The following is a 15,024-nucleotide window of genomic DNA, read 5'->3' on the forward strand; positions in this document are numbered from 1 at the left end:
TACCCCCTCTTTTTAAGGGAATCAGAGACAAAGTGCATTCAAGCTGCATTGTCCAGATAGCACTTCTTCAGTGAACAATCCACAGTGAAGTTTGGAGGTGACAAGAAAGTCCAGGTTTTAGATAAAGCAAAGAGGATTGGTGTACTTATATATATATATATATATATATATATATATATATATATATATATATATATATATATATATATATATATATATATATATATGTTGGCAGGCGTTTAATATTTTTTACCACCTCCTCTGCCATTGTCATGAGTATGTTTGAAGCGCTGGAAAATGTAACAGTGACCAGTTAAACTCACAGCAGAGATATGATGTGATTATGAAGAGATTAGCAGAGAAAGAGTGCTAAGAGTTCCTCCCTCTCTCTGTTTTTTTTTTTTTCTTTTTTTGAGAAGTGGACGTTCTGATGACAGAGGGCTTGAATGCACATTGAAGTCGCTGGAACATCAGTATCACACGAATCGTGCTTGCCTGAGCAACTAAAACGAAACACTGCACCTTCCACAAAACAGTCCAGAAGATTGTATTTACACACACACAAACCCATGACAAAAGGGATACTGCAGCTTTTTCCTTTTTACTTTCTTTAAAAAGGGCAATAAAATATATTAAAACTTATTACAGTGTGGTTTTTGGACAGAAAACAAACAAACAAACACAAAAAAAACCCAAAGCGCCGTAATAAACTCTCATCCTGTTTTGCAGGTATTTATAAGGTTATGTGCCCCTGTTTCCTGTCATTATAGCTTAAGCCAAGTACAGTAAAAAAACAAAAAAACACCAATATCAACAGAGGATTCCAACCAAAATGTGTTAAAGGCACTGTCAGAACCATACATTGCCATGAATGGGACCTCACTTTAGAGTGATAGGGGTCAAAGGGGAAAGGGTACATGTGTCAGAGCACACTCTGTATGCCGCACCATGGGGCAAATCTACAGTTTTACCGGATATGGTTCATTTAGGATTTCGATACGTCTCTTTCAAAACGTGAAAAGAAACAACAGCCTTTATGAACTGATAATAAAAAGACATTTCTTTTCCCAGAAAACGATAAATACTTTAAACATTATTAATAATTGGTCTCAACACCAGCATCCGATTGTAAAATGAATGAAAATCAAAATAGAAAATTAAAATATCATCTGGATCATCTGTACATATTTTTTTTCCTGTATTTTATTTGTACACAGTGTCCCCTTACTGGTAGGTTCTTTTTTACTGCAGCTCCTGAGAAAAGCGTGGATCAGTCCAGACCTCCGTTGGTTCCTGAACCTGTCCCTCATCCAGTGAGTTGAGGGTGTCGGTAGTCTTTTTGAGCCCGCCTCTTGAAGGCAAGCGAGAGAATATGCCTGCAGACAGTCTCGTGCGAGCTCGGCCCATCGTACAGTCAGGCGAATGCGTCCAGTCCTGTCTCACGCCTCTGAGTATGAGCTCTGTACATTGAGTTTGTCTTTCTTTAGCTTGACGCCATCCACCAGCTCAAAGTTATAGTTCTCCAGAGCCGATAAGTTCCTGTCTGACATGCCTCCGTGTGCGCAGGCGCAGTACAAGACCACACCACAGATGGCCCCCAGGAAGACCCGAGGGCAGACATGGCGATGATGGTGATGAGGATGGGATCAAGTGTCTTCAGCATGCTGCCTCCACTGATCTGGTTGGTCTCTACAAAGTCCGGATATTCTGTGATTTCTGGAACTGGAGGGAATACACAGAGCAGAAGAGAAAAGGAAAAAAGTGAGACTTAGTAAACGATGAAAGGTTATAATGCAAATCAAACCCTACGTGTGAAAGGACTTACTGATTTCATTGAAGTTATCCTCTGGTAGCATTGGCTCAGTGGGCACGTCAGGATCTTTAAAGAGAAAGTCCTTATTAAATGCAATGCTAAAGGACAATGAACTACAGATCTGTATACTGTAATGCTATTTTAATTCAAAAACTGAATGAAGGCATAGAGACTATGTACACTGAGAGATTCACCTTTACAGTCTGCAATGCTGAGCCATTGAGAACCTTAATGTCATCCACAGCAATGTCTCCCAGCTCTTTCTCTCTACCAGAACCTTCGATCACCACCTGAAAAAACAAAAAAACAAAGCACAGACTGAGCATCTAGAGTGACACACCACACACACACACACACACACACACACACACACACACACACACACACACACACACACACACACACACACACACACACACACACAAGCATAGGTAAAGAAAGCCCAATTAAAAGGTGGGTCAGTTTTTTATGTACCTGATAGAGTTTGTTGGTGCGTGGCACAAGGACACGACCTTCCCTCCAGCGGTTGCCCTGGTGGCCACTGACTGTCCACAGCAGGACGTCTGCAGGTCCATCCACTGTCTGCTTGCGCTGCTTGATATGCAGTGTGCCGATGTGCGACCCGAACATGTGGTACCAGAATGACACACAGAGGTCGGCGTCTGGGGAGTTAACCACAGGACTCACAAGTCGAGCGACCTCGGTCTCTTGGGGACCGGTCGCTAAGGTGTAGATAAAATTTCCTGATCCACCTGTTGCATAAAGTACTTGTATCAGTGACAGAGAAAAGCTGTGGTACTGAAGGTAAACATGACATATACTGCACTGGAGGTCACAGGCCTTTTGTATGAACCGGGCGGCTTACCTGTGTGGTCCATATTGGGTCCAGTGTTGAGGGTAGGTGTGCCGCTGGACTGGATCTGCCACCTAGAGCCAGTGTCCTCTGATGTCCAGCTGCAGAAGGATGGATCGTTGGCCCAGCCAAAGTCGCAGGCAAACCAGAGAAAAGCTGCGTGAAGCAACATTAAGATCATGAGTCACAGGAGAGACACCTTGATCATCCTCCTTATTACTAAAGGAGAAGCTGCCTGTAGCCCAGGGCTTTACCCGAACAAGGACCGCAGGGCCTGTCATGGTATGACTGCAGGCTACACTTTGGAGCTTCCTTCACTTATTCTGATCTGATCTATAACAGATCACTAGAGGGCAGCAAAGAATTGCGGGAGCTTACAGTCCCACAGGTGGGGGTGGTACAAGCAGCTAACTCAGGGGGAAGAAACAGACTTGGACAAAAGGTAAATAGTGGCTCTGACATGGCACAGGCCTCACACAGTCCTTATATTTTACTTGTATTTGATGATCTCTTTCAATGAATCCAACAAGGTATGTAAAGAATGCATGAATGGAACAAAATCCAGTCAAAACCTAATGACAGGGACAGGAAGACAGAGTCTGGACACCGTGCCCAGTTGAGAAAGAAACATTCATAGCAACCCACTGAGAACTGAGAATTTTAATGAGAGCAGGGACTTGGGATTTGAAGACAGCTATGGTAACAGTGCCGGGGCCCCACTCCAACAAAGCAATCCCCCACGGACACACGCCGCGTCGAAGAAGCCTTCATCGAGGCCAGAAAATGTGTGGGAGCTCAGGCTTTACTGTTTTCCAAATTAGATAAAGAAAGACTTCAAGGAACACAGGGGAGTGAGATGTTTGGGAGGCTAGCCATAGCTTTATTTTCCAGCATGAGATGCCTTTTGAGATACCACACTCCGAATGACCGAATCCACAAGCCAATATTCCCTTTAATAATGGGAAGGATTTAACTAACTTCTGCAGGCAATGACTCTATTTACCCATTAACACAAAGGATGGAAATTTCCCATGCGGCACCACATTTCAGACTCCAAGCCACTATTTTCCCCATAGAAACCCATTCCCAATTAAAATATCTTTGGGCTGTTTTTCCTTGCATTAATAAGATGGAGACTAGATAAGATGAGCAGCCACATGGCTCACTAGGGCATTTATTAAGAAAAAAATCTTGAGGAATGCCTGTGAAAAGTACATCCTCTGAGATTAAGGTGCATGATGCACATACACAGACCCCCCCCCCCCCCCCCCCCCCCCCCCCCCACCACCACCACCACCACCACCACACACACACACACACACACACACACACATATACACACAGCTTATTAGTGTGCATGGTTTGAGAATCTTGAATTTAAAAGACACATAGATAAGTGCTTACCTATACTTGATTACATTCATACACACCCACAAACAAATATGCATACACACATTTACATCTGAGCCCTCATTTATTATTGTAGCTGGTGCCCCAGACTGAAGACAGACTACAGAGGCAGCTGATTGAGCAAAGGGGGGCTGGGTGGAGCCTATGGCCCATTAGCCAAGGTCAGACTGGGGCACTGCCTCTCAGCCGGCTGCTGCCTCATCAGCCTGCTATAGGAGTCATTGCTGTGTGTGTTTGTCCATGCATGTGGCCCCAAAGTGCACCTGACTTCCTCTGGTCATTTGCATCTCGTTTTCCGGTTTTTGTGCTGCGGTGTGGTTGTGTGTGCTCAGTGTGTGTCGGTGTCAGCCCGGTGATTAGTGATTATGCTGAGAAGGCAGCAGCAGAGCACCGGTGCTAATCATCAGCTAGCCTTGCATCACACAACCTCCCTCACCCTGTCAGCAGGAGCCTCTCAGGGCCATATCATCAGCTTTAATAACAGACACACATCAGAGGAGAGAGGCCGCCTCGAGCTGGCAATCATTATCTCAGGTGTGCCTCTTGATAAATCCATGGAAATGAATTTAAAACAAACCTTGAGCAGTCAAACATTTTGCTCTGCTGTATATTTCATTCTTCTGGTGTGTAAACTTTGAAAGATCAGTGCTTTGCAATATGTGTGATTGTTTTTCAAAAAGTATATTTGCTCACCTGGGATGGTATCCACTTCAGCAGTAGTGCTCTCTGGCATTGTAGTACCACCTGTCACAACACAGAATGTTAGCATAGCTTTGCAAACAGTTAAGTTCCATTTTAAATAAATGCACTGATAATACCTAATGTATCCATGCTAGCTAAACTTGGCTAATCAACACATGCCTCGACTCTGGCATCTTTTTTATGAATGCCCTTTCTTGGTATACCTAGAAGGACGCACTTATGTAATATACATGACTGAGATGGTGCCATGCTCATCATTGGAGACTGCTGGTTAATGGGGAGTGCAGGTGGCAGCGCAGGCTTATCGGTTAGAGGGAAAATAGACTATGAGGAGTGAGTGGAGGAAAAAAAAGAGAGGAGCAGGAGCAAAAGCAAGTGAGACATGAAATGATAGAGAGACGCAGAGCTTGCTGTTGGTAGAACAGGTGTGTGTGAATTGATTTCTGGTGCAAGTGCAATAATGCTTTCTGGTGAGTGCTCAGAGGTTAAGGTAAGAAGTGGTAGAGTGAAGAGGAGGAGGTGGTAGCAACAGGGGCAGCAAATTAGAGCTGTGTAGCTGCCAGGACACATGAGGGTGCATGCATGCTTGCCAGTGTGGAAGGTACAGTACACGGAAGACTAGGTTTAGTATCAAAATCTAACTGCGGCAGGGATGCTGCAGAAGCCGTGATGGCACCGACTGCCAGCCAAAGCAGAGGCAAGGGGAATTTGGGTAGGGGGAGGGCGGGGAGCAGGTCGCAGTCTCATGAAGGCGATGTTAGCACCTGTCACATCGTAGTCATCACCTGTGCCGCTGTGGCAGCTCGCCTGGTCGTCGTCACACTCGTCTGATGGGGTAGTGCTCGGGATTACGGTGGCTGGCGGGAATGTAGGAGCTGAAAAGATGACGGTGAAAAGAGACAGCAAACAACATAGATTAGATTTCAGGTTAAACATGGAAAGTGTACTGGTGAACAGGGGTTTTGGCTGTTTTTCTTTATCTTTCAGACGAGTAGCTATTGAACAGCATCACATTTCTTTTTGTTAACTGTCTTTCATATATCAACCAACCTTGGCAAATCATTTTGTCCACAGTGACTTACAGTTAGTAGGTATAAATGTAATGAGGAAAAGAGAAACATGTCACAAAGAAAAGTGAAGAAAAAGAAGCAATGAAATATATTTCTGTAAGCTCAGCTGCTCTGCTCATAGTTACATACTGAGCTTCAGTACAGAATTGAACTATTAGCATCCCTCCTTTTATTAAGCTGTGGAGGTGTGGGTGTATAAATAGAGCTGAAGTGAATGTGTGGTGCGTAAGGCTTTGGGCAGATGAAACTAAAAGATGCAGTAACAAGGCTTGGGACTGGATATAGGCAGGGCTCCTGGCTGCCATTACAGCCTGTCATTATGGCCCTGCTACACTTGGATGTGGGAAAGGCCCAAGATCCGCTCCAAGATCTGCTCCACGCTCCGCTGCCACACAGCGGTGTGCCTTTCGGAGATTTCAGACCCAACATTTCTACAGACTCCTTGAGTGTATCTGCAAATGGAGGCGCTCCCCCAAGAACTGCACATGTTCTAATGGCTTTCTCTATGCATTCGCTAATGGTGTGATAGCCAGCTGCTAGCTGCTGACACGGAAACATCTGCAAACACAACAAGATGGAGGATGTTTTGATGAGTGTCATGTGTTTGTTGTGTGTCATAAGTGTCATGATTACAACAGAGTTGTAAAAGCAGTGTGTAATTGTGTGGCACAGACAGAACAGCCATGTGTCAGCGCAGCCCTTTACACACACAGTTGCTGCAATCTTTTACTTTCCTCTAATCAGTCACTGCTTCGCTGCGTATAGAAGCTCAAGGTGAAAGAAAATGTGGGTGGACAGTTTTGCTTTGACGAGTGAACATTGTGCTATATTTCCATCGTGCATAGGCTTAAAAAAAAGCCTGGACTTCACTGTTGTTCCGTTTTTACCTATTTTGTTCCAACTTTACAGCTGTTGCCTACACAGCTTATATTTATACATGCATGATTTTTTTTTTTTTTTATATGAAGTATGAAGTATGCTCACGTCTAGACTAACGCCTTTACATTTATATCACTCACATCACTTCTTGTTCTTGGAGAACAAGGTTCTTAGAACCTGTCCTAAGAACAGTAGCTTTAGGAGCTACAAAAAGGTTCCCGCGGTCCAAACCTTTCATGAGTGTTTGCACTGACTGAGTAGGCTTCCCCAGTGCAGATCGAGGAAAAAGAAATGAGGAGAGAGGCGAAGAAAGAGAGGCAAAGACAGATAGGGGCAAACTTCTTGAAAAATGTGTACAATATCTGTAGTTGCACATGAGAAAGATTGAGAGTGTGCATCCATGTGTGCGAGCCAGTGCTCTTGCTTTCTCCCTCTGCTAGATGAAATATGAGGCAGATCAGCCCCTGTCAGATTCAGGGTGGGGAAGGTCAGGGATGGGGTCAGCGCTGCGTCAGGGGAGCCTCTCATAGAAATGAGGATTTAGCCCTCCTGCTATGGCTTGCTACACACACACCCACACACACATGCATGCTTGTATACACACTAGGACAAGCACCTGCTTGTGTACTTGCGCGATTGTGTACTGTTTCCTGTAACCACATGCTTGGCAAGGTGATTGTGGTTGCTCTGTGTGCACGTGTCTGTGTGAGTTTGTGTGTATTTGGCATTAACACCGAAAACAAGCATTATCATCTGACTAAAGCTCCCGGTGGGAGTCCGTGAGGCTTACAAGAGAATGGGCCTCCCTGAAATCCAATATGTAAATCCACTTAGGGCTAGCATGCTCCATGTGCTTATATTGCTGAGCGGTTTTTGTGCTTTGAGAGAGGCAGATAAAGACCTGGAAAAAATAGGGGTAATTTTAAAGATAGCAAAGTGGGCGCAGTCCTTTGAAAGAAGAAAGACATGCCGAGGTTGGGAAGAGTGCGATGAGGGCCAGGATGCAATAATCCTAGTGGGCCAGGTGGGCTTTCATTTGATCCCCTGTAGAAGTGGCTAGCTACTGGGGGCAGCTTTGATGTAACAGGGAGACAGGACAACTGTCCCTTGTAAGGATAAAGAGCAGGAGCTGGAGAGCTGTAAGCTCAACACAGGGAGTGCTCATGCACAACTTTAAATAACCAGGACTGTGGTAACGACATGATGCGCAAGCTTCTTACAGCCATGTCATTAGCTTGGATGATAGACGGCTCACCTGTGTGTGAGTCAAGACACGTCAGACATGAACACAGTCTGAGAATGAGTGCACAGAGGTCTAGGTGTGCCTACTAAGGTTATCATCATGGAAAATGAAACACAATCAGTCTTCACGTCAACTACGGGAGTGAAAATGTCATTACCGTGGCTAAAAGCATTACTATAGCTGAAAATGTCAACGGCTTTGAGAAAGGTTTCACTCTGGGGTGTAACTTTGCCACCACTGGTAAACACATAATTGTTGCTGGTGGAGAAATGAGCACCACAGGTGGAAATGCCACCAAAATCGATAGAAATACTAGTCTGCTTCTTTTCATATTTTGCATCAAAACAGTGTTTAGATAGAGCACAGACAGTGCAATAGATTTTATTGGAAGCCCTATGTGTTTTTAAAGATTACCTTCAATCTCACAGCCCAGGAGCTCCAGCCGCAGGCCCATCCCAGTAGCGGTGGCCCTCTCTGGGTAAATCCTGATGAAACGAGTCAGCAGAGGCTCCAACGTCCTCAGTTCAGGAGTGTCATAATTGCTGTTACCTTCAAATATCTGGCAGAGAAAAGGACAAGAGTGATAAAGAGCAATACTGACTGATGCAGCCTCCCAAATGCAGGTACCCAACGGCAAAATTAGCCCTACCTTCTGAAAACTCTAAGTAATATAGAGGGTTGGTTAATGTTGGGTGGGTGGACAGATGAAATGTAAGAAAGGCAATGACCAGAACTCTCATCTTGCTGATATCTAAAGTGCAGACTAGGTGAGTGACACAGGAGGCCAGTGGCAACGACAGCAAGACGCACACCTCTGACAAAGGCAACTTTTGGCTCTTTTAACTTTGTCTCTGGTCCTCCATGTGGGAAGGAATAAACGAGGGGAAGAGGAGGCAGTGTGGGAGAAGCAAGCCAAGAAGGAGATAGAGGATTGATGGAAGTGGATTAATGAGTGTGATCACGTGAAGAAGCCTGGTGAGCCTTAGATGCTGGGAAACTCTTAGGCAAGGGGAGAAAGGCAGCTAACTAGGACAGCCGGGATATGGATCCTCCTCACTCGCTTCATAAATCAACCATCAGCCCATCTGGATCAGATTTATGCCCTGTCAGGGACGCTTGTAATTGGGGACGGGCTGTTGCAGCTCTTCTCGAAGGTGTGTGCGGCTGCATGTGCGAGTATGTACACTTACATACTTTGTGTGTAAGTGTGTGCAGGCATTGAGCAAAGTGTTGGTAAATGTGTCTTCAGTATATCTGGCAGATAAATCTCTGGTCACTTCTCGATTGCTGCACGTTCTTTCCTCTCTCATCCTCATCTTTCCTTCCCTGTTTTCCCCAGACTCCCTTCACCCCTCCTTCCTCCCCGAAGAGGTTTCACTATCCATTGAAAGGGTTGAACGGTGTGTGTAGCGCAGAATACAAAGCAGAAGCAAAGACAAGGGGAAAGGACTCTGAAAGACTCAAGATGCTTATCCTAATGTGATTCAAAGCCCTACTGAAATTGACTCACAATGACTGCTCAATGACTCACAACTGCCAGGCGTGCAGTCGGGTGAAAATTGACTAAATGCATCATAATCACAATTGATGTTCTGACGTCTCTAAGAGACATTTTTAGAAGTACGTATTCAAATCATTTCCCACAATGCTCAAGGCAAAAACTTTCTTCTTGCCTGTGTTCAAGATCCAAACATCAATTCCGACCCATTCCCCTAAAAAAACTGAGCCCATGAATAGAGAAATGATCAAGAGTCCTTTGATTAAGATTAATCTTCTGATTTGTTCCCTGAATTGAACAAAGACTCAAGTAGTTTTATGCACTGTGCGAGGCTGTTTGTAGCAGTATATACTGCAAAATGTGTGGAATGAAAAACTCACCTTTGGCTTGCTCCCACTGGGGTCAAGCACCATCCTCCAGTCCGAGCCATTGTTGCTGTAGCCCAGACGGAACTTCTTCATAAAGACCTTGTTTTCACGGTGCTTCCCGCCCTGGATGATCAAGCCCTTCACTAGCTTCTCCTCGCCAAGATCCACCTGCAGCCATTCGTTGGTGAAGGGCTGTGGCTGGGGCAGCAGGGTCCATCCTGTCCTACTTGTAAGCAAGCGGGCATTCTCTGGTACCCAGCTCCGGTCTGTGTGGGAGGACGCCGTGATCTGGTTGTCAGTGATCAAGCCTGATACCATGCCCAGCATGCCTGAACATGGGTACTCTGAAAGGCATATTGGAAAGCAAAAAATACTTAGCTTTTTGATACAAACTAAAGAAAACCTGCAGAGCTGATGGACAGAAAACAAAACATGTGATCTGCATCCAGAAGGTTGAGGTTCACCATCAACCTTGCTACAACACTGCTTCGGTGAATCTGAGTTCATATAGGGGCAACATGGCTAGTCAAAGTCAAAGTGAGGACGACTATTCCCCAAACTCGTTGTGATGTTACTGTGATCTCTGCCTCTATTCTCTTTCTCTGTGTCTCTCAGCCTGCAGATCTCATGCATACTAATTCTTCCGCCTGAAGCGGTTGTCTCCAGGCAGCCAATTAAAACCCTCCTCTCTGTTGGTGTTTCCATCTCCTGCATTCTGGGAGCACTTTTTCTTTTCATCTCCCTGCCCCTCCCTCTATAGACTCGTATACAGTACTCGCGCACAAAAACACATTCTCTTTGTGTTTTATCTTCTGCTGCTGCACTCGTCTACCTTCTGCTCCACAGCTGTTAACATCTGCGGGACCACATCTTTGAACATCTTGTTGTTTCCTGCCTAGAGTTCCAAACTTTGTTCCCCTTTTTATTTATTTTTTAATTCTACCTCTGTGATCTTTCCTATTTTAACTCTTTGTAAGTTTTAGGATCTTTGGATCCATCTCCAGTCCACTTCCAAAGAGTGATGTCTGTCTTTTAATTTTTTTTCCCTCAGGCCTTCGTTGCAGTGACACCCCCTTGTATTATGAACTTCAAGGGTACAATTTGTTGCTACAGCTTGTGGAACCATTTGAACTTATGTAATGCTGTTAATCCCTCAATAAAGGAGAGCCATTATACTAATTTTCAGCTCAATATTTGTATTAACTTTGCATGATTCACAGTTCAAAAATAATCCTAATTTATCTTATCTCGGGCCTCGGTGCAATCCCTCAGTTCACCCTCGATCTGAAACAAGCCATTTCAGCTTTCCTCTAATTGGCTGCCCCTCCCAAACAGAAGGCTTGGGAGGGCCGCATCATCTCGTTCCAAGAGTAGAAAAAAAACTGAGCATTTAGAGCAGTCTGACACCTCACGGTAACTGCTTGCTCATATGCTGAACTCATTACTTGTAACAGCACAGTAATGGTATACATTTCCATCGATGGTTAAAAATAGAGGTACAAACCCAACCATAGGTTTGGAGAATTACTGCACCTCTAGCAAATAATAGTGCTGTTTTAGCCTTAGATAAAAAGACTACAATTAACATTATACACTTCGGAAATGTCTTTTTGTATAGCTGCACAGAATACACAGGAGTCCACAAAAGTTTCTCCATGTCATAACTGCCAGCAGAAGTCTGACACTTGTATTATCAGCTTTTATTGGACTTAAATCTTCCTGTGTGTCTTCTCCTAACTTTCCTCCAACACTTAATCCCAAGACACTGAGTCAGAGACCTGTGCTAAGCAATAATATATTTACTATCTGGCTCCCACGGAGGGATAAATCCTGGCATTATTACATCTTCTGTGTCAGTATGAGACAAAGCGAGCACTGTACTGCTACAGGAATCAATAGCATAGCTGCATCTGGGAAAAGTGAGCGAAAACTTGGAGAAACAAGGCCTCATTCAGATGTGTCTTTCTCTCTGTGGTTATCTAAACCTGCTCCTTTGCAAACCCATGGGAAAAAATCTCTGGTACTGCATTCTTGAAAGTCCAAATTGGACCTCGTGCAAAAAATGCTGGTGGCGCAAATGTCTATTGATTGTTTTATTTTTATTTTTTTCTCCTGCTCTCTTTCATCTTTGGCCAAAATCTGCTTGAGAGTGATCAGTGAGCTCGCCTCTGGTAGAGCAAAGGCACACTGAACCCCTTTGAAGTGGGAGGACACAGAGAAAGGTACACATGTGCGATAGTGTGTGTGAGGGAGTGATCGGCGCTTAGACACTTCTCTGAACTGCCTGGGTCATCTGGAGCCCCCTAATCGACTTCAGCTGCGATCACAGAAGCGGCTGCTGAGATGCCATGCGCGCAGCGACACACCCAGAGGAGCAAACACTAAGTGTGGAATTGGTGATACATGGCTGTGTGGGCCACGTTCAGGGTTTGGGTGGAGCGTCGGTGGTTCATCAGTGATATTTATACATCGTGGCATATTTACTAACAACAGGGTAGTGGATCTTTTTCATTAATGAGTAGCTGTTTATATCAGCAGAGGCACGCGACCGTGATGATTTAAGGGAGAACATCTTGCAACATTCTGGGGTTTAACTCCTCCTTTCCTTTATGGTTTTACACATAAAAAAATGAGGGGAAAACCAAAAAAAAAACCCCCCCAAAAAAATGCTGATTTAAACAGAGTCCTTGTTTGTGTCACATTTCTGAGAAAAGTGGCAATGAACTTTAAAAGCACTAGTTACTTAAGTTCTCAAATCAAGGATTCATAACTCAGTGTAGAGTGAGTGAGTCACTGAGTTTATGCAGCCCTCAAGAGCCCCAGAGATTCTCTCTCTCTCTCTGCTAGCATGCAGCGAAGCTGGCAGTGTCTTCAGAGCACCCAGGGGTGCTGACGTCATTACGGAGGCCCTGTGGTGACTTCGATCCTGTGATGTGTTTATGCTCCGCGCAGCGGTCTGGTCGTGCGCCCCGAACACACGCCCCATCTGTAACTCTGCTGTACCCACAGCGCTCTGCATGTGTACTGCATAACAGCGAAGCTCCGTTAAAAAAAGCCAACACTCGCCCTCTTCACGTTTAGCTAATCTTGACCCTAATTTTAATCCAGGGCATAATCCTGCACTAAAAATGCTGAAAAATGTCTAATTTCATATTTTTTTTTCCGCCCTTGAATGACATTCTCCATTTGTAAGTGCAGAGGGACAAAACGCGCTAATTAGAATTCAATACACATGTTCATAATCCCACAGAGTGTCGGACAGATGTGCTAAAACCATGCAAAAGGGAGTCGCACGCACGCACATACACCACACATTAAAATAACATCGATAAAAAAAGGCAAAGATGAGACAAACACTGCCAAAATCAAAGCTTTACAAGCAAAGCCAGACTAAAGAGGAGAAAAGATCAGCAGGAGGGATGGAACCATAAAGAGCCCACCCAGCTCTGGCTCCCTCTGCCTGGAAGCTGTTGGCTCCATATATATTGGATGAGGTACATCCAAACATGGGGTGACATAAATAGGTAATCTTCCTTCATGCGCCACTTGTCTATTATGCAACAGCTTGCTTTAGCCTTAAAGGAGGTAGATAAGTAGTGAGGTGTTTGCACTACTGGGGCCCGGATGGAAAATATCAACTAGGTTGTAGCAAGTGAGCAGGAAGAGAGCAGAAAATATGACTAGAGTCTGTGGCATAAGCTGATTAGGCATATGAAAATGTAATATGGAGTCAGCTGTGATTCATGTATGTATGTATATGTGGATCAGTGGGGATCTCAGCCTTAACCAACCTGATATCTTACAGCCATACACCTCGAAGCGCAGCGCGATGCCTGTTTCCCAGGTAACGGGACGTATCCGAACGAAGCGCGTCAGTGTGGGTTTGGGAAGCTTCGTCTTGGCAACGTCTGTTGGGTTGGTGTTGCCTTGGAAAACCTGTGAAAGATGCAGGAGAGGAATATGTTATTGACAGAATATGCTGGGCTGAGATGCAGAGTGAGAATTTCTACGAGACTCACTGAATCCAGAAAGACACAGGAACAGAATTCCCTGGAGCTGAGAGATCGGACTTTGGATGCATTCAGTTGAGTTACTGATATAAGACGTAGCTTTGGAAGGCCAATGAAACAATGAGAAAGGCAATCTTTATGGCCACTTTTTCAAATGAGATGGCTTCAGTGTTTCCTCTTGCTCCATATGTAGCAGCCCACGCAGTCTGGGTAATGTGACTATGAAACCTGACACACGATATTCAACACTGACAAGACCAGATTGGCTCAAGATACTCATTCTCTGTCCTCTGTTTTACTGCAGCGTCTTGTTGAAAGGTCACTGTTCTCCCTTTGGGTCTGTTGACAGTTTACTAGCATCATATGAAGAGCCTGGCCACCCAGCCAAACAACTCCCCACAGTCCGTCACAGTTCATTCTGGGTAATTGAATCACAGCAGTGAACATATGACCTCCTGGCCTCCCTGACTTAGTGGCGATGAGGCAAAGAGGAATCCAGCTGAAGTGAGCAGGGTGGACAGAGAAAGACAGTAGTTTGGCTAATCTAATGTGGACTAAAACACCAACAGTAGTTCACTCAGTCTATCCACCTCTTTGCCATGCACTCATTGAGTACAAGGACATCACTTACAGACCCCGTAAGAAAATCTTCCACTCTCGCAAAAGTCATGCTGAGTCTCCTCTCCATTCGCTAACTGTAAAGTGGCTTTTTCCAGAGCTGCGCTAAGATGCCAAACTGCAGTCTCAGCATGTAGCAAATGGTGCCCCACTGCACAAAAGCACTTTAGAGTACGGAAAAACACAGACCGAGCTTACCACAGTACCTATAAGCTGCCACTTTACAGGAGGGACTGTGAACTTTGGAGAGACCATAAAAAAATAAAAATAAAAATTGGGCCTGGGGGCAGCACAGACACTCTTGTCTGGATGCTCTCTTGCCTTTGAAAACTTCTTTGTATCACTGGTAGCCTCACACTCTTTCACTTGGAAATTGTGGTATTTACATGTGATGGAAACCTGAGGACTGTTAGACACACATATGCTTCCCTTACCCTCTGGACACCCACAGAGAGGCCTCCAGATGGACAAAACCGGTTTGACAGGCTGATCAGCAATCAGTGGTTATAGCCTGTCTCAATCCGGTCAAGCGTACTATCCCTCCTTTCCTTCCTTTCTTG

At 44.8% G+C, this 15,024-nt stretch overlaps 1 protein-coding gene across 1 annotated transcript in view; it reads right to left on the reverse strand.

The window, feature by feature from the left end:
• Positions 1 to 233: 233 nt before the first annotated feature.
• nrp1a (neuropilin 1a) overlaps positions 234 to 15,024 on the reverse strand; it is a 59,469-nt gene continuing 44,678 nt past the window's right edge. Inside the window, 12 exon segments of the mRNA XM_030756483.1 lie at positions 234 to 1,606; positions 1,609 to 1,722; positions 1,826 to 1,879; positions 2,008 to 2,031; positions 2,034 to 2,103; positions 2,288 to 2,565; positions 2,679 to 2,822; positions 4,770 to 4,820; positions 5,543 to 5,653; positions 8,385 to 8,529; positions 9,849 to 10,180; positions 13,628 to 13,772. Coding sequence (XP_030612343.1) covers positions 1,440 to 1,606; positions 1,609 to 1,722; positions 1,826 to 1,879; positions 2,008 to 2,031; positions 2,034 to 2,103; positions 2,288 to 2,565; positions 2,679 to 2,822; positions 4,770 to 4,820; positions 5,543 to 5,653; positions 8,385 to 8,529; positions 9,849 to 10,180; positions 13,628 to 13,772 — 1,635 coding nt within the window. The 3' untranslated portion in view covers positions 234 to 1,439.

The sequence above is a fragment of the Archocentrus centrarchus genome, chromosome 20 (assembly GCF_007364275.1).
Source record: "Archocentrus centrarchus isolate MPI-CPG fArcCen1 chromosome 20, fArcCen1, whole genome shotgun sequence".
Lineage (NCBI taxonomy): Eukaryota > Metazoa > Chordata > Actinopteri > Cichliformes > Cichlidae > Archocentrus > Archocentrus centrarchus.